The 22850-nt window shown below is 42.3% G+C and overlaps 1 protein-coding gene across 1 annotated transcript; it reads left to right on the forward strand.

Annotated features, from left to right (window-relative positions):
• The first annotated feature begins 4306 nt into the window (after positions 1–4306).
• Positions 4307–22747, forward strand: kcnj5 (potassium inwardly rectifying channel subfamily J member 5). The gene is made up of 4 exons (XM_068318162.1): positions 4307–4455; positions 12083–12165; positions 14315–15188; positions 20711–22747. Exons 2-4 carry the CDS (start codon positions 12103–12105, stop codon positions 21094–21096), a joined length of 1323 nt encoding a protein of 440 aa, XP_068174263.1. The 5' UTR covers positions 4307–4455; positions 12083–12102; the 3' UTR covers positions 21097–22747.
• Positions 22748–22850: the final 103 nt, after the last annotated feature.

A 22850-nucleotide genomic window follows, 5' to 3' on the forward strand; every position in this document is an offset into this window, starting at 1 on the left:
ACTGCTTGATGGTGTGATTTGTCGCTGGAAAAGACTTAATTTCCTATTCTACATTTAAATGTTGTCCCCGAGAATCAAACTTCTTCCTCATATCATCACCTAATAATGGTCACCCACTCCTTGCTATACCACTGTTGTCCTCCTGGTGTCGCTGTTTCCAGATTGTATCGAGGTGTCCAAGATCAGTCAGTCAATCAGTAACAGTCTGCTCAGATTGAATTCCAAAATATTAAACAGAAATATTGAATAAGGAATGCGTTTTTTAGTAAATCCCTTGTCTATTATAAAAATTCAATGTATGAATTCAAAAAAGTCTTATTGGATGAGGCATATCAGCAGTATTGAAGATTTAGCAGATGATTTATGTCCAAGTGAACAAAGCTGCACAAAGCTGCTTTACTTCCACTGTGGAAACATGATGTACTGTGCTCAAGATAAAAAATGTAGCTCCAGTAATTCTAAATTATATATTCACATATAACAAATGCAGCACTGCACTGTAGATCTTCACACTCACGTAATTCATTATTTAGACACTAATAGATGTACTTTTCCCCTACAGTTAAGCTTCCCTTTAAACGATATTCCATAAATGTAAGAAATAAGAAATGTATAATGGATGCTGGTATGCTCCAATTTTCTCATTTTGATTTCTTCATAATGACGTGTCAAACCAATACGGTGACACAGATGAATATGTTCAAGGTCGCTGTAGCAGCGTGCTCACATGCTCTTTAATTATTCATATGTTTTTTTATTACAAACATACCTTGCTCCTTCATGCATTCACCGGCTGTCCATGCTTTTTAATCTAACAGTTCTGCTCTATGTGTCACCAAATGTTAACAGTCATATATTTCTTTGCACCATAAAGTCAGATGAGTTATGTCTCGACAAATTGATCAGGGAAAAAACAGAAAAATAAAACACATCCATGCCTAACCTCCAACTTTCTCCACTGTGCCCTTGTGGTCAAATGTTTGCTGCGGTCCTCCTCTGATTTCCATTCCTTCCTGCTTCTAACAGTGCAGTTCATCGCAGCGCCTTAAGCTCTGACAAGAGGATCAATCAAAGCTAATGAAGCCTGGGAGGAGGCAAGAGAAAGCGAAGAGGGATGGAGTCAAAGAGCAAGTGAATGGAAGAGTAAGGACAGATAGGGCTGGTGTGTGTGTGTGGGGGGGGGGGGGTACTGCAGCTGAGTGTGTGGAGACCGGATTAAGAAAAACGACACGTCCCTACACCTCCATGCACCATGCTAGGAAGAACTAATTCCCTCTTTCCACACATCTGACCTCTGACATGATCATTTCTTCACCTGATGGCCATGACCTGACTCATACACACACACACACACACACACACACACACACACACACACACACACACACACACACACACACACACACACACACACACACACACACACACACACACACACACACACACACACACACACACACACACACATTTCAGACTTTCTTCTCTGTAAAAAGTCTCACCCATTTTAAATGCCACCAGAAGAATCCCAAAAATAGCACAAGGTCTATAGGAGACGAACATGGGAGCTGAGTTCATTTCATATGGAAATCTCTGCATCAATGAATGTGAAATCAGGCTCTGAACATATAGACCGCCTCTTTTCTTTTTGTCAGTAAGATAATGCAGAGTTTCACTCAGTCTGTCTAATAAAGACAAGGATATTGTGTAACCCTGAATATTTTCTAACTACAGCAACGCAACAGTTTCCACCGACTTCTTGTAAGTAGAAGGGTACTCACATACTTCCACAAAAGTGACATAAAAAAGTGGCATTTAATGAATTGCATAGAACATTCTGTGAGCATAAAAACGTAGTCTGGAATATCAATATGTGGGAGGTATGGATAATTTCCTGCACCAAAAATAATGATATTGCCGGTTGGAAAGAAGGAAAAAAAAAAAGCACTAACCTCAGCAAAAATGTGCACCTCAGGCAAACGCATCATCTAAGCACATGTCAGACGTGCATATGGAACATGTGTGATGTCGACGGTTCCAAAGACATGTCAAGTCATGCGTGAACGTTGCTGGAGGGGCTACAGTCAGCTGCTTCCAGGGTATTCTGTGTGTCCCCGAGCAGGAAATCCATCAACAAGGACCCACAGATGATATCTTCTAAATCTGACCCCCCCCCCCCATTGTAGAAGTCATGTAGCTGCAACAGGTGGGTGATATAAAGTCACCTTCTTATGCACTGACAATATCTGTCTTGAGTTCGATAAGCAAAACAGGAAACCTCTGGACCCTCCTGAACGCGATTCCGGCTTGTTTTCAATCACTGATCACACAGCAGTAGCCGTTCACACAGTTTGAAATGGCTTGTATTTGCTGAGTGTATATGAAAACCTGCACATTGTAACATCTAAATGTCTGGAAAAGGTTTATGGTCATATGCACTTGAAATACCAAACATCACCTCTTAGCCTGTGCAGCACTTGTGGCGAAGCTACAATTTTCCCGTAGATTTCACACCGATTGAAACCGGACCACGAACAACGGTCTCCGTGATGGAGGCAATGAATGTGCCAAGCAGCTTTATTAATGTGCGATCGATGCGAGGTTGTTTCGTCAGCTGAATGGATTTCATCGCAGGATGAGCACCAGAGGCAATAAGGTGGAAGGAGCTCAGCTTTGATCAATAATGGTCTAGCCTCAGGAGGTGAAGTAATTACACATGCCCTGAATCTGAAGCCTCTCCGGGGTTTGATCCGCATGTGGAGCCGCCGCCAAAAAAAAAGCCCCTGAATTTAACAATGAAGAACACCAACACTTTCACAATCACTGCCAAGATTAGCAGCGCTACTCCAAGACCAGGATGAGTGTAGCCCAGAACTCGCATTCCTGAGCCAAATCCCAAGCTTCCCATTACCGCAGCCTCACTCCTTGATGTTCTATAATCCACTGTCATTGGTTCCCCGGTTGGTCGAGGAGGATAGAGGGCAAGGGGGGGGGGTGTATCTCCCAGTCATCTCGTCGTGGCCCTGCGACTCAGCAGGGAGAGGTGGGAGGAGGAGGAAGAGGAGGAGAGGGAGGGGAGGTGAATGCAGAGCCATAAATCTCCTCCTAAACTCAATGCAGGAAGTATATGAAGAGGATTTCTTGTGGGAACCGCTCTGTTGCTGCTCCCACACCTATCATCTCCATCTCTCTCTTTTTGCTTTTACTCTCATTATTTCTCCTCTGTTATGTCAAGTCTGTAATCAATTCTCTCCGTTCCTAATGACATCTCAATGTCAAGCATAAATCTGTCCATCTTTGTGCGTACTGTAGCTCTTCCTGTCCACATGTGCTCATGAGTTATAAAGAACAAACGTCTCCGTGGTGACGGCGGTGGATGAATTTAAAAGGCATGGAATAATTGAGCTCCATTCTGCCACTAAGCTGTATGAATGTATTTCACATCTGAGCCATGGTATTGCGAGCACCCAACTCATTACGACGGTTAATGTGGGGGCTAATGTGGCTTAACAGAGGTCAACCCACTTCTCACTCCACTCATTCAAGGGCATTTAGTTTTTGTGACACGGAAACTGAAGTGCAGACGAGAAATTCTGGGTCAAAATGTCCCATTTTCCCCTCCTCATCTCCAACCGCTGCTCCTTTACGCTGACGCTCGTTCTCACCCTTTACTCCTCTTCCTCTTAATCCATGAAGGTTTCCAGGATTACCGTGACCTGGATGAATGAGAATCTGCACCAACATTCTTCCTCTGATGCCCTTTCTTGTGATTCCAAAGTGTTTTTGTCTCTGTTATATATCTCTATCCACCCCTCAGGGCTTTTTTTTTTCTTCAGCTCCTGTTTTAGAGCCATTGATATAACACACTCCTCTCCATCTGCACATCCATCACACACACAGACACAGACACACACTTTCATTATACCACTGTACTTTAAAAAAAAAAAAAGTTCCCTTCTTTGCAGCAGAGAGAAAGGAAGTGTGTGGTGGAAATAAATGAATGTGCACAACACACACACACACACTCACACACACACACACACACGCGCGCGCACGCACATGCACGCCATGGCTCTGTACAAATAGGAATAAACACACACTTTCATAAAGACAAATCCTGAGAGACAAGCGGTCCTGACTGTGAGGAAGTGAGAAGAGAGAGCGCACACACATCTTTATATATGCCTCTGCTTCTCTCTGGGTCTCTCCATCCCTCTCCCTCTCCCTCTCCCTCTCTCTCTCTCTCCTTCTCTCAGCACAGGCACATGCAGACCCCCCCAGCCACACAGGAGTAGAGAGCGGTGAGGAGCAGAAGGAGCTGGGTGGTACAAGAGAGAGGCAGGAGGGCTGTTGCTGACTGAACAAAGCCAAGGAAAGGAGTGTGCAGTCCTGGGGAGAAGAGCAAGCGGTGAAATGCCTCGAAGTGTGCCTGCAAGCTACTCCTGCAGAGACCTGAAGGTAAGCCTCATGCGTCGCTGATGGGGGGGGGGGGGGGGGGTTAAAAAGGAGAGACATAAGGAGGAAAGCAAAAGGAGGTGGAGGTTTTAAAGCCGATGATGCATGGCACAATCGTGGCTCAATGTACAAGCTGCCTCTTCTCAATCTGTCTGAGAATGGCATGGCACGCTGTGACTGCATTATGCGTTTCATTTCACAGACGCAAATCCCATCTGGAGAGTGTTTGGAAAAATAAAAGAAAAAAAAGTGTGAATTACTTGAAGGAAGATCAAAAACTATTCATATAGAAACAAAGAGATGAGGGCAGTGATGCAAAAAAAAAAAAAAGAGCAGGAGAAGGAAAGTGATGATGGTTAAAGTGACTATATTATCACCATCACATCACCTCCCCCCCTCCTCCCCACCTCCTTTATCCCACGTTACTGCGGAGACACATATCATCACCATGCATCTCCTCATCCTTGTGACGGGGGCTGGGTAATCAAACAGGCGATGGATTTTTTTTTTCTTTATGACGCATGCTAAGAAGAGCCTGTCAACACTCCGGTCGTGCGCCAGTTTGAAGCTCTCTCCGTGCAATGCAGGACTTTTACAAGCGCAGCAGGAGAAAACCTGGCTGATGTGCATCTATGCGTACGCTACTGTAAGTGCATATGTGTGTGGAGGAGGAGGAGGCAGAGGAAGAGGAGAAGGATGAGGAGGAGGAGGAGGAGGAGGATGGGGGGGGGTCTTATTCCATCCATCCACAGCGAAGCGTGTGTTTTTTTTGCTCTTGCTTGTTTTTGTGTGTTCAACACAGGCAGAGGGGGATGGAGGGGGGAGGCACCTTGCAGAGATATGTAGCTGCCTGCTGTGTTTTCATGAATATTGCAGGTTACACAGAAGCATTGAGAGAAAATCATTTACATTGATTCCCTTGAAAACACACTCCGGGGGTGAAGATTACGCTTGAACGTCCGGTGAGACGGCGTTGTTTTTCTCCTCTGATGGAGCCGCAGCTCATTTCACTCATCTCAGGAGTTGTTGCTGTAAAAGTTTGATGACAATGCAGTGGGCTCCACGGACACATTAATCAAGAGCAGCACCCCCTCCAAAAGCTCCTGTCCTTGCTGGTATAATCTCATCAGGGAATGTAAAGACAGCTTGATGGCATCATTTGTTAATATCTGTTATACTACAAGCAGAAAAAGACATGACAAAACATGCTTAATGCTACTGAACTGGAAGATCATTTCAAATACTTTTTAATTCCAGTTAGAAATAAGAGGTGGGATGCATAAAACAGGGAAATCACTTTTAAAATTGGATAATAAAGCTCCAGTTTCCAGATCTTTTTTTTTTTTAAATACAAGAATCAAAGAGAATTAAAGAAGAAAATTGTTTGTTGTTGGAATGATCTGTCCATTACCTCCCAGAAAATCTTAATGAGTTGGTTCCAGGTTCCAGAAGAAATAAGAAAGTGAGATAAAAAACTTTTAAAACAGGATAAGTAATCTTATGCTTCCAGATCTAAGATGAAAAATCTTGGCAAACTCACAAAGGATGAAAATATCAGGCTGCAAAATCCCATAATGCTGCTCAGATCTGAGTGAACCATGACTTTGCTCTTTAAACCTGAGGTTTCTCACAGATGGCCTTTTGACCTTTTTTAATAAGTTCCACCATCATAACTCAGCAAAGCGACATCTCTCACCATCCCTGCTCACTGTGATCTCCCTAACAAGTGGACAAAAAATTGGCAAAGGGCATGCCATAATGCTCGGCAGGAGACTCTCCAAAGAGAAGACACTGTGAATAATTAATTGGATCTGTTTATTTAGTCAAGAGTGTGCGTCTCCTGGGGATCTAAGCAAAGCTCAGCTCTTCCAACAGATTCTCGACCTCTAATACCGCAGCGGAGCATTTGTGTCAAGAGCTTAGTTAGGCATGAACATTTCTTTTTGTATTTGGTGCCCTGGAAAATGTGTGTGAATGTCAGAGTCTTGCATGAAAATCCTGTATGTCTGTGCAAAGCTGTTGAAAGGGGGCTTCATGAACACGCTGTAGTTGTGTCACGCATACGTACAGTATATTCTGCTTCGGTTTCTGCTTCTCTCTGTGACAAATAACTCAAAAATATCTCGCATTTTGCAAGCAATTTATGAATGTAATCTCTTGGTATTTGCACAAAACAGAAAGAAAGCATAAAATTTGCCACATGTCCCCCCCCTCCCCCCAAAGGAAACTCATTCTAGTTATGTTCTCTTAATTTTGCGATTGCTGTAAATGAGCTGCTGTCCAGCATTAATATCAGAGCATCACTTAAAGTGCTTGTTGTGCACTTTAGGTGACTTCATAATGAGAGCTGCAGTGACTTCACAATGGATGCATGTCAAACATACGTTAGCAAGCTGCTGCTCCTCCAACCCTCGTGCAGAAAGAACGGAGAGACGAGAGTCATAAATCACCTCTTTGTTGTCTGTTTGTCCAGCACCAATGCAAACAGTCATAAAGGGGACATGCACAAAGAAATAGTGGATGGAAAACGATAGATAATACCACATGCAGCCGTCTCCTGTAGCCTTAAACAAATAACCAGAAGTGTCCGCCGGTGTTTGACGTTCATACCAGGTCAAGTGGTTTAGGAATAATGGGATTTACGCAGCAGAAGCATCCTGTTTGGGTTAACTGGTTCCATAATCGACTTAGCACTTTGACCCGTCAGCAGCAGGTGAAGTGGAATGAAACTGAAATTTGCTAGTATGTCCTGCACTTAAAGTATGCATTTCTTGCTTTATGCACCGAGAATGATTTGGATAGTGTTTTGCATGCTGTAAATTCATTTGCCTCTAGCTGTACTTACACTAGCAGCTAATTTAGCGCGTATTCATACAGTGCAGGGATGTTTTAGCTTCATGTGCAAAGAAAATGGAGGCCAATCAGAGCGATTCATTTTGAACTTGAGTTCAAAATGAGAAATCACATGTCATTAAATGCGAGAAGTGAAAACACATCCAGGTTTTCGGTACATCTGGCGCAAATATTTTTTCACCGATTTAACATAAGCATATGCGAAGCCTGAGCATGCAATCCTCCTGGGAAACACATTGCTGTAAATTTGCAGCTGATTAACATAGAGAGAAAAGGGATGCTCTGTGTGTAAAAGGCGGCCTGGGGATCGACAGGATCTGCTCAATTCTGCCATTCAACGGGGTTTAAGATTTAAAAAAAAAAAAAGACTGATGGGTGTTCCTCATTTCAGCATCTCAAATCACATTCACACCTTGTCTTCTGATGGAGAAGTTCTAGCTCATCACTTGAAGCCACCTTATCAGAAAACACACCAAGCTAAGGGTGCTTTTACTACCCTCCTGATTGGGCATGTGATGACTACAAGAGGATGCTCAAAGGATAAGCCATGAGTGGAATTCCAATGAAGTCTATTTGACCTTCGGCCCCTTTGACGGACATTCTGATCACCTCTGAGTCTATCCCAGGTAGTTAGATTTGTAATGTAACAGTGATGCATGCCACCTTGTCCTATAAAGTGGAAGAAACTAAAGAGTTCCCACATGAACTTGCTCACAGCGAGGTCTGAGGATTATCTCGAGTAGCTGGGTTTTGATTTCAGCAGAGAGCCGGCGAGAGCCTGACGAACAGGCCAGATGATAAAAAAAGAACCAGGGTGTCAGGGAAGGATGTCCAGACACCAAACCTCACTCATCTCTTTCCATCACGTCTCTCACGCCGTGATTGAAGAGGGTGTGACTTGAATCCAGTAGGTATTAGACTTTTGCGTAAAGTGATTTTTTTTTTACAAAAACACTCCTATTAGCGAAGTAGCCAGTCAGATCTGAAGCATGAAGGAACCATTATACAGCCGTTATAGCTATTCATGAGTCGAAGGAGGGGTTTTTCATTTTCCAAGGGTGTGTGTGTCGATTGTACGGTACAGTGGGGGGGAAGTGTGAGAGGGAGCGTTTGTGACAAATCATTAAGGAAATAGTTTCTCTAGGATAAATCAAACATCTCTCTGCCGCAGTGTCACTCCAGAGAAGGTCACCCATGAGAAGGACACAACTAGATACGCTCAGCTCACTGTCCTGCATAATGGAGACTCGCCAGCAAGAGACGTAGTGTGTGTGTGTGTGTGTGTGTGTGTGTGTGTGTGTGTGTGTGTGTGTGTGTGTGTGTGTGTGTGTGTGTGTGTGTGTGTGTGTGTGTGTGTGTGTGTGTGTGTGTGTGTGTGCGTTGGCTGGGCCCCAGGCCAACCGGGAATGTTTTTAGTCATTTGACCTGCCTGACCTCAAAGTGTCACAAGCGACCAGAGATAGTGATGAAGCCATGTTATTTTACAGTCCAAGCTTAGCTGGGGACATAATCGTGATGAGCCCAGTGACCATGAGTCTTTGCTTTGACTCAAGGGGAGGAGAGATGGAGGGTAAGGAATGAAAGGGAGGAGAAAGTTTAACTCTTCTGCGGCCGAGGAACAACGGCAACAGATAAGCTGGAATTGCTCTGGATATCTGATGCAGTGAATCTTTTCCTTCTCTTCCCCCCGTCCCGTGTCCGTGTTGGCACTGAAATTGATGAAACAACAAGAAACTGCGAGTTATGACCTCAAAATGTACAGATCACCGCCCACTTATAGCCAATTTTGTACTGTAAACTAGAAAGAACTGCTGAGGTAGCGTTGTCTCACTGCCATTTGTAAACCTGTCACACTGAGCAGCAGCATAAGCACTATTTCCACGGCTTGTATTCATTTGATGTCAAAGAAATAATCTCTTTTTCATAAGCAATCATTCCTGGAAAGTTAACAGGTTTGGAGACACAAAGTCTGTGCCTGATAGTAATGTTCTCATCAATGGCTAAAACAATTTAAAAATCTGTGCAAATTTCAAGCAGGAAATGTTTCTCCACAGGCGTCACAACACTAAAATGATCACCTCCTTATAACGGGAAATAATGAGGTATAAAAAAAAACTCATTCATGCAATGAAAGAGTTTAAATAACAAAGTGAGAATTTTAATTCAAGACAATTTATTTCACTGTGAGGTAATTCAAATTGTTAAAGAATTGTCTCAGTTCTGCTCCAAGGCATCTTCTACCGTTACATTTTGTACATAAAGCTGACGACACAAGTTTCTGAAGTTCGGGAAAATGGAGAAATTAAAAATGCCATTCAAGAAAACACTGACCCTCGGGGGGAAATTATAGCTTGTCATAGTCATAAATGAAAAAAAAAGTCCCATTTTGCTGCAGTCCATGCAGATGATTTTTTTTTTATAGCGTGCTGTGTCAGCAAATAAGGAAAATATATGTCCTGTAGATATCCCTGAGGATGCAGGTTCCCTAGTTTTTACTCATGCTCCTTTAAGCGCACTGTGAGTGCTCTTGTTATCAGGAAACAAAACACAATTCCGTTAAAGCGTCCTGTCACTCTCCCAGTAACAAGATAAACGCTTGTTACCCTCTTTAGAGCGCAGATAAAACGCTCCAGCTGGTATCCGCGTTCGAACACCTCTCATCCGATCTGGTTGAGTCTGTCACTGTAAACAGACAATGCAATCACATCCTGATTCCTGAATGAAAAAACAACAACAAAACAAACAAAAAAACAAAACACATAGGTCTCGGTTTCGCAAATCTCCAGTCGGCCATGTTTAATTCATGAGAGAGCTGAAATGAGTCAGAAAGCGAGGCCTCGCAATCGCTTCTAATGTATTCTCTGAGATTTGTCAGAAGCTCCGTGTGCATCCCATGCCTCTGCTGTCCGTCTTGTCTGTCTGTCTGCCTTCCTACCGATCAGATGCGCGTCACGTCAGTCGACGTCAGTCTGCCCTTTGCTTTGGAGCGTCAATGTCAACACCTCATTCCTCCACGGATCGGCTTGTGTGACGCCACCTTCTCGCTGTTCCGCCATCGCTTTTGCATTCCCTCTCGTCACGTCGCCGGTGATCAAATAACTTCAAAAGATAGACAGCAAAGAAATGTCAGACGTAGTTAAGGTCAGGAACACGCCAACACTGCATTTGTTTTTGCTCTATTGGTCACAAGATCCGCCGTATCCCTTGTTCTCGAAATTCAAACCCGTTGAGTTTCAAACAACACCCGGCGGCTCCGCGAGTTAATTGCCTCTTGTGAAGCAAGAGAAAGGTGTTGTAAGATTGATGCTAAAATTGGGGCTTTATCTAAGTTACACCTTCACTCCCCACCCACCCACCCACCACCCTCTACGGCAGCAGCTCTTATTAAATCCCACGTCATTCCGCAGACATCGAAAGTATTCCTTTTCTACTCGTCCTGTCACTTTGTAGCTCACATGGCAGGTGTTTAAAAATACCTGTTTCAGCATTGCAACTCAGCGGAATACTGTGGCATCACAAACTGTCAGCGAGTCGCCTCATCACTCCAAAGGAGCTAAAAACAACCACTAGTATCACATGCGTGCTTGTGGTATATTTGATTGTTTTCTGTTACGGTACATCCTTATTTCTCCATCCTGCAGTTGCTGCTTGTGATACGATACATGAGATCGGTAAATTTGTGTAGTAAGAGTTGTGTGTCTCTACCAGGCAGTGGGAGCGACTACAAATTCTGGCGACCGGCATGCTCTTTGGGAAAATGATTCTGTTCAACACATCCGAGCTGAATGGATGACACAAACAAATGAGTGGACGCCGGGTTCAGCTCTCATCCGATGCTAAGGGCTCATATTTCACTCGTTCTGCCAGTCAATCATCTGATCTCATTGTATTTATTGCGTTTGTATGCAGGGACAATCAATGAGATAATATTTAATTTTCATCTGTCCTGTATACAGTATATTTACGCCAATCATTGTTTTGCAAAAACATTGTTTTGGAAAATTCCTGGAACTGATGCTTTTTTTTTTTACCCAATTAGAGGTTTCAACATCCTCAGTGCTAAGCTTGGTTAAAAAACAAAAACATCTTGTCTCCTCATTCAGACCACAATCATTCCTGAAATCTGAACAAAAAACACGATATACTCTTTTTGGGAAAAAAAGAGAAGGATATCTACTAGATGTTTAACATATGAGTGAAACACTATGTTTTTAGATTAGATATCCTCCAGGACGTCACTCTAGAAATACCTCCAGAAAATTTATTGCAATCCATCAAGTATGGTCATTGGGAATTTATAAGCGCAATTATCAACTTTCACTCATTCATTCATGTTCTTATGCACTTCTTCCGCTTTCGCGGGTCACTGGGGTTGCTGGAGCTAACATATTGTTAGTAAAAATCTGACACACATCTCAATTGATTTCTACGGGCTCTAATTACACCAGCTGGTAAATATTGACATATTGACAAATTCAAGCTATTTCAATGACAGGTACAAAATAATGTGCCTGGTGATTGCCCTATACATCAACACGGTAGTGTTGGCGGCAGCATATACATGTACGTTTCAAAGGGAATGTGTAATTTAGCACTGAGGGTGTAAAGGTTGGAGCGCCTTAGGGAATGTATGTGGTCCGAAAGCACTATGCCTTTGACTGGTTCAACCAATGCTGGCCATTAATAAAATCTATGAAGTCTTATTGTGCTGCAAACATCCAACAAAATGTAAGTTTTGAAGGTCTAAATTAAAAGGACTGTTTCTAATGTTTTGCAGGTGTTGAGCTTCAGCTGAGGATGGCAGGAGACTCTCGCATCCTCATGGACCACAACATGGAGATAGGAGTCACACCTGAACAGGTAAAGCGCACAGGCACTGCTGGTTAAACACTGCACCTGTCACAATGGTATTTACACAGTGAAATGTGACAAGTGAGAGGAGGCTTGGGAGGACGAGGCCTGTGAAAAGTGTGATATGATGGAGGGGAATTGAGCGAGCAGAGAACAAAAACGAGATGGAGAAGATATAGATGGATTGAAATGGTTTGAAGCCAGGGAGCCGTGATACATGGGAAAATAACAAGTCTTGCAAAAACGGTATGAATGAGGAGGATGAAAAAACTGTTAGATATACAGAAGATATTCTCCTTTCATACTTAATGGAAAAAATAACAGTACAGATTATAGATCAAGCCCCACAAAGTGTAACAAAAGCTGTTTCTCCAGCGCAGGTAGATAACTCAGTTCACTTAACAGCGGTGATAGAGACACCATGAACAGACATCCCGCTCGCTCTCATCGTTATCTGTTATGATTTTCCAGCCTATTGGAATTTCTTCTGTCTAACCAAGCACAGCCAGAATGGCTCAGTTAGAGAAAACACCCACCACTTACCAGTGTCATGCAAAGAGAAGTAATGAATTAGTTTATTGACCATCACCCTGAATAACGTATCGACTCAGATGGCCAAAGATTGGGAGGCACTGCCTTGACAGCTTTATATATCAAGCAATTAACCCTGATGAAAAGCATGGAAATTACAGGAAATATCTTCCATTCAATAACCGTTTAGTGGTGATTAACGGCCATTTTAAAAACAGCAGAGCACATTCACTTATATTTGGAGTGGAAAGTTTCATTCTGATACGGTGGACTGACTGCGGAATCTATATCGGATCCAATATCCCCGAGTGGAGTTTGTAATAAGGGAGCCCAATGACATTTAGCGAGGTATCGTCATCGAAGCTGCTAATTGCAGCGCTGCTCAATATACATCGTCTTTCGATTCTTCTTCGTCAAAACGGTCTTCAAATGAAGATCACGACAAATCGATGTCTTAATTCGATACCAGGTCTGACCGATGGTGCGTGCAGAGGACAGCAGGCAAAACAGCACCTGACATTGCAAAGGAACAATCCTAAATAAATCCGCCTGATGCAATTTATTATCCAGGCTTTGCAACTGAAGGCTCTGCAGGGATATTATGACACATTGGATGATGTCCTTCCTGGGATTGTTGGAGCGATCATCTTTGAGATAGAGGTGAAAGAGTGGTCTGCAAAAGGACGTAACTTTCCCTTTGGTGTGGTGTGAGACTCCAGAGATAGATCGCAGGTGTCAGACACTAAGAGCATCCTGGGAGTGTTTTCATCTAAACAACTCAAACCATTTCAATTATCAACTCAGATTGGTTTGTGTCATTGTGATGCCGACTTGTCCGTGGCTGATTTGAAAGGTGCCTTTCAGTGCTCTTCTCCTACACATATGTCCATCTATCTGTTTGTGTGGATCTGTCACGCCTCGAAGACAAAAAATTCAGTCCTGGACAATGTGACATTCTTTGTTTGCTTTAATTTAATAACTCTAAAACATATATTATCACAATTGTTTTTGGTATATATGCAAAAAAGCCAGTGTGTAGATAAACTAAGTCCAATGTCTGCCCAGGCATATGCCACTCTGTTTAGGGATGCAATAAGGGTCCATTGGCAAAGAATTGGGATCTGTTCATATCCAGGCTTGCCAATGTCCCACAGGCTGCAAGTGGAGGAAACACAGGGGACAAGGAAGGAGTGAGGGCACAGCTGTGGGGCCAGATCGCCTCGCTGGAGCTCGGCCAAGGCAGACATTGACCTCCTCGTGTCCTCGTGTCCTTATTCTCTTTCCTGTCCCCACATATAGGATGTGTCTATTCACCGACAGCCCAAACATCATTGTAAAGTAGTGCAACGCAGCGACTTTATAATGGCCCTTAAACTTACTTACTTCCCTGCCAGCAGCACAGAGCCAATAGTAAATCACATTAAAGAGGTTAACACCTACTTTCCAGTAAAAACTTTGTGATAAATATTAATGGAAAGGTATCAGGATGGTTACATCAAAAGGAGAAAAATGTAGATAGCTAATGTTCTCTCTCCATCAGAGTTTCCACCTCTCTTCTTTTGTTTGCTTTCCGCCTTTATAACCTTGCTTTGCTCTTACTCTCTCCTTCACTTTGTTTTCCACATAGGTGAAGAAGCTTCCTAAACACTTGCGGGAAGCTCAGATCACAACAGAGAGAACCCACTTAATTTCTGACCCTGCAAAGAAACCACGTCAGCGCTACGTGCAGAAGGACGGCAAGTGCAACGTCCATCATGGGAACGTGCAGGAAACCTACCGTTACCTCAGTGACTTATTCACTACGTTGGTGGACTTACGTTGGCGTCTTAGTTTCTTCATATTCACCCTGGTCTACGTCGTCAATTGGCTTTTCTTTGGCTTCCTGTGGTGGCTGATAGCGCTCATCCGCGGGGACCTGGTGCACAGTGACGAGGAGGGCTGGACCCCCTGTGTGGAGAACCTCAACAGTTTTGTCTCAGCCTTCCTCTTCTCCATTGAAACAGAGACCACGATTGGGTACGGTTATCGTGTAATCACAGAAAAATGCCCTGAAGGTATCATACTGCTTTTGGTGCAAGCCATCCTGGGCTCCATTGTTAACGCCATGATGGTGGGTTGCATGTTTGTCAAGATCTCACAGCCAAAGAACCGCGCCGAAACCCTTATGTTCTCGCACAAAGCTGTCATATCGGTGCGAGACAACAAGATGTGCCTGATGTTTCGGGTGGGGGACCTGAGGAACTCTCATATTGTTGAGGCATCGATCAGAGCAAAGCTGATCCGCTCGCAGCAGACCAAGGAGGGGGAGTTCATTCCACTCAACCAGACGGACATCAACATCGGCTTCGATACAGGAGATGATCGGCTGTTCCTGGTGTCGCCCCTCATCATCTCACACGAGATTAATGAGAAGAGCCCCTTTTGGGAGATGACACTGGCTCAAATGGAGAAGGAGGAGTTTGAGATCGTGGTTATACTTGAGGGCATGGTGGAGGCTACAGGTACGGGGAAGTGGGGGATTACCAAGAGAAAGAGATTAGAGCGAGAGAAAGGTAGATGGACAGAGACGGAGATTGATGACAGGCTTGAAGGGAACTGAGTGGGATTGATGGTAACATGGGTAAATGGATGTAAAGACCGGAATGGATCATACGAAGGGAAGCACCAGAGGGATGTCCAGTAAAGCAGGACCTCTAAGTGCTTCTGATTGCAGCAGATAATATTATAGTGGATGGAAAGAAGGAGACAATAATGCTAACAGATAGTCAAACATAAATTGAACATAGTTAATGTTAATATAGTTCACTTCAGAGTTCGTAGGGGTTTTAATGAGGATTGTTTCAGTGATCTCTCAGTGGAAGGCAGAGGTAGTCTGAGGACATCGGCCTCTATTTTGTTTCCTGTAGCATTAAAACTGCCATCATTTTATACACACGTGAATCCAACACATTTCCAGGTGTTCGTCATTTAAACTAAGGTAGATGGTTTTAAAGCTCAGTGCAGCCCGCATCTCCACTGTTGCTACTTCAAGGTTATCGCTTTGATATTGTTTATTTCAAAATGAATGAAGGGTAGCTACCCACACTGCCGGTCTGTGTTTTGGGTAAACGCCAAGCGCTCCTGAAAGTGGCCAGGTGTTTCTGGAACAATCAGAATGAGATGAAATCGCTATTTTTATTCAGCTCAAATACAACGTTCTGTCGCTGCTGGAAAATTTATACACCAATCACCTCGTCATTTGTAATCAGAATGTGTTGAAACCAGAAAAGCTGACAGGATGACAACTGCTTTTTTTTTTTTTTTGGCAGGGTTGGGTGGGTGGGTGGGGGTAATTGCAGTACTATAAGCTAAAATCAAGTATTATTTATCTGCCCAAAGTAGAACACTTACAGCCTGATTATAATAATCCACTCATTTTAATACAGTGCATTTGAAGTACTGCTAATTTACTCATTACAAAAAAGACATTTAGTCACAGATAGGACAGTATAGCCTTGTGTTTTTGAAAACAAACCACAGACCCTTTATGCAATCGGACACAGATTTGGATTCATGCGAACATTTCTGCTCTATTTCATTTAGGATAGTTTATGTGTTTTTATTATTTCATTCTTCCCCTCTAAAGCTCCAGTAGTCATCATGCTTCCTGCTCACGCTGCTGGATGCTTGACTCAGGCATTAAATCAACTCTCGCTTCACCGGAAGAGACTGTGGCGTCATGCAGGGGTTACGCTGTCACCGTCCTTGAACGGCAGGCACTCGACCAATCCGACCATCCAGTCGGACCCCCCCTGCTGTCTGAGTCTTTCCACTATTAGCTGATGGGATATGATAAGCAGTGTTATCCTGTGATTGAAAGGATATCTAATGCTGTAGTATTTTCATTTGATTTTTCATTTAGAATTTTTAGCAGAATGCCACTAACAAAAAAGAAAACAGTTCCATTAAAAGCTTTAAATCTATTTTCATCGTAGTTTAAAAAAAAATGGATGCCAAACTTTTAGCTTAAAAAAAATGAAAGTGAGCATATTACTTTTTGAAAAATTCCAGATAGAGACAAAGAAAAAAACAAGCTGCTATGTTTGTTTTTTTGTTTATCACAAGGAAAGTAATGATTAATTAGGACATAACGATGAACTATACAAAATCAAATTGAGAAAGATTGAAATCGGTGTCTGTGGAGGACTGAAAAGTGTTATATATATATATATATATATATATATATATATATATATATATATATATATATATATATATATATATATATATATATATATATATATATATATAAATATACACACACACACCCACACATACTGTATATAAAATGTCATAGTGCGGTGCAGTGAAATCGTCTTGTTGTATCTTACTTTGTGTTGTTTTTTTTACCATCAGTGGTTTTCTCCATGAACAACCAGCCTACAGTTTTCAGAACAATGAGAAGATGAGAAGAAAATTCATTTAAAAAAAACAAAAACAAAAACTGGTAACCATTACTAGTTTCAAAGATGGCAAAAAATGTACTAAATGGAAAATTTGTCTCAGGCCGTTAGGCATCAACAAAAATGCCCTCGGCTGTCTCCAAACAGCTGCACGATGTAGAACTATGAGTTTGTGCACCCTGCTTGTTTATTCCCTTCCGTCGGTGTAAACAAAAACTAATTAGGGTGCAGTTTATTGAGATGTTTCTGGTTCTGTTGTGCTGAAGGCCTTCTCTAATGTGTCAGTACAGCTGACAGCAAACATCGCTTTCATTATGGACGCATCTCAGGTTGAAGGCTTGATTTTTTTTTTATTGTATAAATAAAAGCGTGTTTTAGTCAATTTCTAAGAGCCCTTAAAAAAATGTATCGTCAGTCAATATTGGCGCTGCAGCTGGAGTGTCTGCCCTTGTGTTTATTTGTTTGTTTGTTTGTTTGCTTAGTTTTGTTTAATACTCAATGGAATCCAAAGGCAGTCAATTTTAGGACCTTGGAATTACATTCATCCTCCAGCGTGATGCATTCAGGTTCCTGAATCAGCAGAAAGTCAGAAACCATTGAGGAGAAATCAAACGTTACAAAAGACAAGGGCAAAGTACAGCCTGTACTTGAAAACACATTGAGTGTTTTGCCACTCTACAAAATTCTGCCTGCATTTTTTTTTATTGTGCTACTATTACCTTGTCAAGGCCTCCAAGGATATGACAGCATAAACTTCTCTCTACAGGTAAATGCTAGGGAGGTGGACATAAACACTTGAGACGCCAGCAACAGCATGAAGGTGTAAACAATGATCTAGCTAATAACAGTTTTGATGGCCATTTTCCATTTTGGCTCACCAGTAAGGCAGCATGCCCAGTAACCAGCAGATCCAAGCCGGAAGCAGCAATAGTTCAAACTCAAATTGTTTGTTGCTTCCTGCTGTATGCTTTGATTTGGAATCATTCGTATTCATGGAGTTCCTTATCCTGTTTACTACACAAGAGTTGGAAAGCAGTCTGGTTGCTCTGATTGCTTCGACGACTTTAAGCTGTTTGTGCGTTTACATGCTGTGGAAGCTGCAGCTCCAGCTTTTGTAACGTAAGAAGCATCCAAATTCACATCGGCATCCTCTCAAGACACAATTGTTTCTGTATTGTTTGTCGTTTTTGTCACTTTTTTGTCGCCGTTGTGGTGGAACCACCGTCAAGCGTGATAATATTACAGAAGTCAGCAGTCATAATGGAAATGGGTCGAGTCTTATTTCAGAGGTTTTCAATAGTAAATATAACAAATGGGGAAGAATTAAACGTGTGAGCTGCTATGTGAAAAAAATTTGAATGGAAAAGCGTTTGAGCAGATACAGCTGAATAATCAATGAATGAATTCCTTACCATCTATTACAGTATGCTAACGTTCAGCTGCCACCTGTCAAGTCTTGAAGCACTCGAAAGTGTCACCACGTAAGCGTCTCCTGTGCACTCAGTGCCTGGCAGCAGAATCTTTCTAACCAAATGTATAAAACATTTTTTTTTAAATGCAGGTATTTTTTTGTAGAGGCGGGAGAAAAGAGCCGATTCCCGATTCTGGAAACCAAAACTTAGAGGAACAAAGCAGAGAAAAGAGGGACACAACAAATGGGGAAGCAGTCAAAGCCTGCTGCTGATGTTGGAAAGTTTGTCTTCAACTATGAATAGAATGTCTAAAAACTGTGTGGTCTACTTGAACCGATTCAGTCTCTTGAAATAACGACTATCATCCTGCATTTTTATGATTACAACAAATAAACGTATCCTCAATATACCAACATTGTGCTCGCCCCGGCTCCTCGCCTACCGACGCTTTTGTGATGCCTTTGGCGTCGGAGGCCGATGTGCAAAGCCTTCCATCATATGAAAGAACACTTTCAAAAGGAGTTAAGGATGAAACTGAATTGTTCAGTTTCAGAAAAGATGCTTATTTTTCCACGAGGGATCCAGGGTTGAACGTCTGACCCATCAAAACTCCTCCAGGGACTATCTGGCTTATAAATATGTCACACTGTGGGTTTTGGGTTTTGTTTTGTTTTTTATTATTATCATAAAGGTACATTAAAGGTACCATCATGTATCCCATCAGGGTAGCTTCTGCATATGGATGAGTTGACGCAGAGGAGTGTCAGTCACCCTGCTCATGTGACACCTAGAAGTACTACGTCAAAGGCAAACGGACCCTTAAATCATGACAAAACAGTCACAGAAGTGACAAGACTGGGTGCAGCTAAAAGCAGGAGATAATAATAGATCCTCACAACTAAACATAATGGATTTGGACTCAAAGTAGTGACTAAAACCAACGCATCAAACGATATGCCAACGCGTTATAGAAAATCCTTCTCATTGAGATGCTATACGGTCTTTGATGATCTTGTCACAGAAAAAGCAAACATTTCACAAGTTAAATGTAGAAACTAGGCCACGCTTATCCAGAGGGAGCGCTGAAGAAAAGGAGCCAAAGCCCCTCCTCCTCCTCCCACCGTGACATTAAACACCATATCAATTTGGCATGTACATCTATTTTAGTGCACCTACTTGATGCCATGCGTAACAGAGACAAAAAAGATTATTTAACTCAACAGCTGGGTGCAGAGGAGACAAACTGAGAGGAGGATGGAAGAGGATGCTCCTCCCATCTCCTGGAGGCCGGAAAGTTGGTTGGGTTGTCTAATTAGCCGCACACAGTCCACCAGGGAAAACTGAGACTAACGGTAAATATTTGTCTGCTTCAGAAGCTAAATGCTTTTGCTTATTAGAGAATAAGGAATAATAAAAGCAGCCGTTGTTAGCATTAAAGCTAAGAGCCATAGCCCACAATGATGCAAAAGGAATGGGAAGAAAAAAATCCTGCACCTTGTTTTTAGTGTTCCTCAATTAAAGGATGTGTTTGTGTGAATTTGAAAATGATTTATTGGGACACAACCCCCACCCCCCATCACCACCAGCAACAGCCAGGCTGGATAGGATTTGACTCAATAAGAAATAGAATAAATAAATAGGTTATCTGCAACTCATGGTTTTCCTCTACAACATTTTCAGCGGCATAAAAAACATGAACGTGATGACAGTCGTGACAAAATTCCCTATTACGTACGCTGCTTCGCTATAATGGCTTCCTGGAACATTTGATGGAATGGCCATCATGTCATTACATGTCGTGCATGACGCAAACACACCAAAACAGATGACAGATGATTCGTATCTGACAAAGAAAGACGGTATCACCGCCTGGGATTGATGCTTATCCATCAACACGCATTTCATTCTAAGCTCTATGTTGAAAAGTATTGTTTTCCCTTCAGCACTGCTGTCAGGATCATGATGGAGGTTTTGAAGAAACAGGTGCAGATTGCAGATTTTGACCCTTTATGTGCAGTTCTTGTAAAGCAATGAATAATGTATTGATGCAATCTCTCTTTCTCCTCACCCCTCTGCCCACCTTTACCCTCCCGACTGTGTGCATGGGTTTGTCTATGTGCATATTTGTGTGCATGTGGATGCACACAAACCCATCTGTACCTGCCATAGGGATGACATGTCAGGCACGCAGCTCCTACCTGGACACGGAGGTGCTTTGGGGCTATCGCTTCACCCCGGTTCTCTCCCTGGAGAAGGGCTTCTACGAGGTGGACTACAACAACTTTCACGAAGTCTATGAGACCAACACCCCAACTTGCAGCGCCAAGGAGCTTGCTGCTAAGCTTCGAGACGGACCGCTATTGCCTCAGCTACCCCTCCTCAGCCCCGATCCCAAAATGCACACTTTTGATCCCTTAAACCGCCTGTCCAAACTGGACCCACTAAGCCAGGACGACGACAAGGAGGAGAGACATCAGGGGGGCGACAGAGGAGAGACCAATGGCTCAGCGGCCGCCTTAGAGGACCCACCTCTCGCTGATGGACTTCCCGGCTGACATCACATGATTGCCACACAAACTGAAAACCCAGGAGTGACCGGACAAGAGGACAGGATGACATAACGCTTCATTTAGTCAGTGGCCAGCTTGTCCCATCACAACGCTTGGAGATGTAAGACGTCCATGTCAATGCAATGCTCCTCTCTCAGAGTGTCAATCTATAGTATAGATTGGTTTTGTAGACACGTAAGTACACACAGACACACACACTATATCTATATTCACACTAAAGGGTTTGGTGGCTCAGATTGTCTTTTTATAATTCTAATGACCACATACTGCTAAAACAGGTCAAGTTATATAATGTAAACTTGATCTGAAACTGGTAGCCATGATAAGAGCAGACCATGGACTCGTTATGGATGCTCCAATATTCTCATTTTAGCGTTTCTGTGTCACAACCCAGCTCATTCTGGCAGCAGCTTTTGTGTGGTAAAGGAAGCTTGTTATTGATTTTTTTTTTTTCTTAACGTGGGGCTTATTATTTACTTTCCATGTCAGCAATGTTGTTATTATTCTGTGTCGGAGACACAATTCAACCACGAGAGGAGAAGTATTACATTTACGGTCCACATAGACAGGAAGAAGGTGAGGTAAATTACTCTGTATAAGGTCATGTGTGCTGGTAAAAAAAGAAAAAGGGAAAATCTAATTTATTTATTCATTTTTTTATGCATGGTTGTCTCCATCAGAAACATTCGAGGAAATATCTCATTTTATGCACATATTCAACGTTTGGAATTAACAGTAAGAGCTATCTGGCAGAAGCTAAGCATTATACACTACTGACTGACTAGTTTAGTGGTCAAATATTTAAGTCCCCCCCTGCTGCTGCAGCAACTAAAACATTAATTCCAGACCTTTTCTTGGTATGTCAAGCACAATTTATGGGCATCAATATTTCAAATGCTACACAGGAAAAATGAAACAGTGCATGCATCTTTTCTTGTTTGTTTAGTTTTGATTTTAAAAATTTAAGACATTTGTGTTTTAAATATTGATATTTTCCTGCCACCTGCAATATTTGCCATTTCTTTTTTAGTTATTTCTTCTTAACTTCACAGTTAGTGTCTCATTTTCACACTTAGCACTTTGGCCTTGTTCCACAAAACCACCACTGGGTCATTCTGGGGGTTTTTTTTCTTTTTTCTTTTTTGCTCGAAATCATTTATGGCCTTCATAACTACTGTTTTGAAAGCGAAAAACATAGCCTTCGGTGTTTTTTCTTTTTTTTATTTTATTTTGGAAGGACGCAGCGCTTGCATGCATGAATCAGCCCCTATGTGTCTCATTGCTGAGTAAGTTTAATACGGTAAGAAAAACAGGGTATTTTCTAGGCATGCAAATGATGAGATTTCTAAAGTATATTATCAGATAATGTATTAATTAATATTTAATTATCATTTATTGAAAGAAAAATGAGATTCATTATACCTTTAAAACCCCACCCTCCCAGATTTATTTTTTTTCTCCTTCCTTGTCCAGTTAATGTATTTATTAATCCTAATAACTATTCCATTAGCTAAATGCTATGTTTTTCATTAGAGAGAGCTCATCTTTCTTTGCTAGAATGTCATCTGTTTTCTGTGTGTTCTCATGGGAATAAACATAATATGGCCAAAAGAACAACGTGTTCCTGTTAGATCATGTGTGCATGCATGAGTATGAGAGCGTGTGGATATTCTGCACTGGAGACTGTAAAATCCACTGTATTGATTATAGTATGATAAAACGACTGTCTTAAACATGCG

The sequence above is a fragment of the Antennarius striatus genome, chromosome 6 (genome assembly GCF_040054535.1).
Source record: "Antennarius striatus isolate MH-2024 chromosome 6, ASM4005453v1, whole genome shotgun sequence".
NCBI classification, from domain to species: Eukaryota; Metazoa; Chordata; class Actinopteri; order Lophiiformes; family Antennariidae; genus Antennarius; species Antennarius striatus.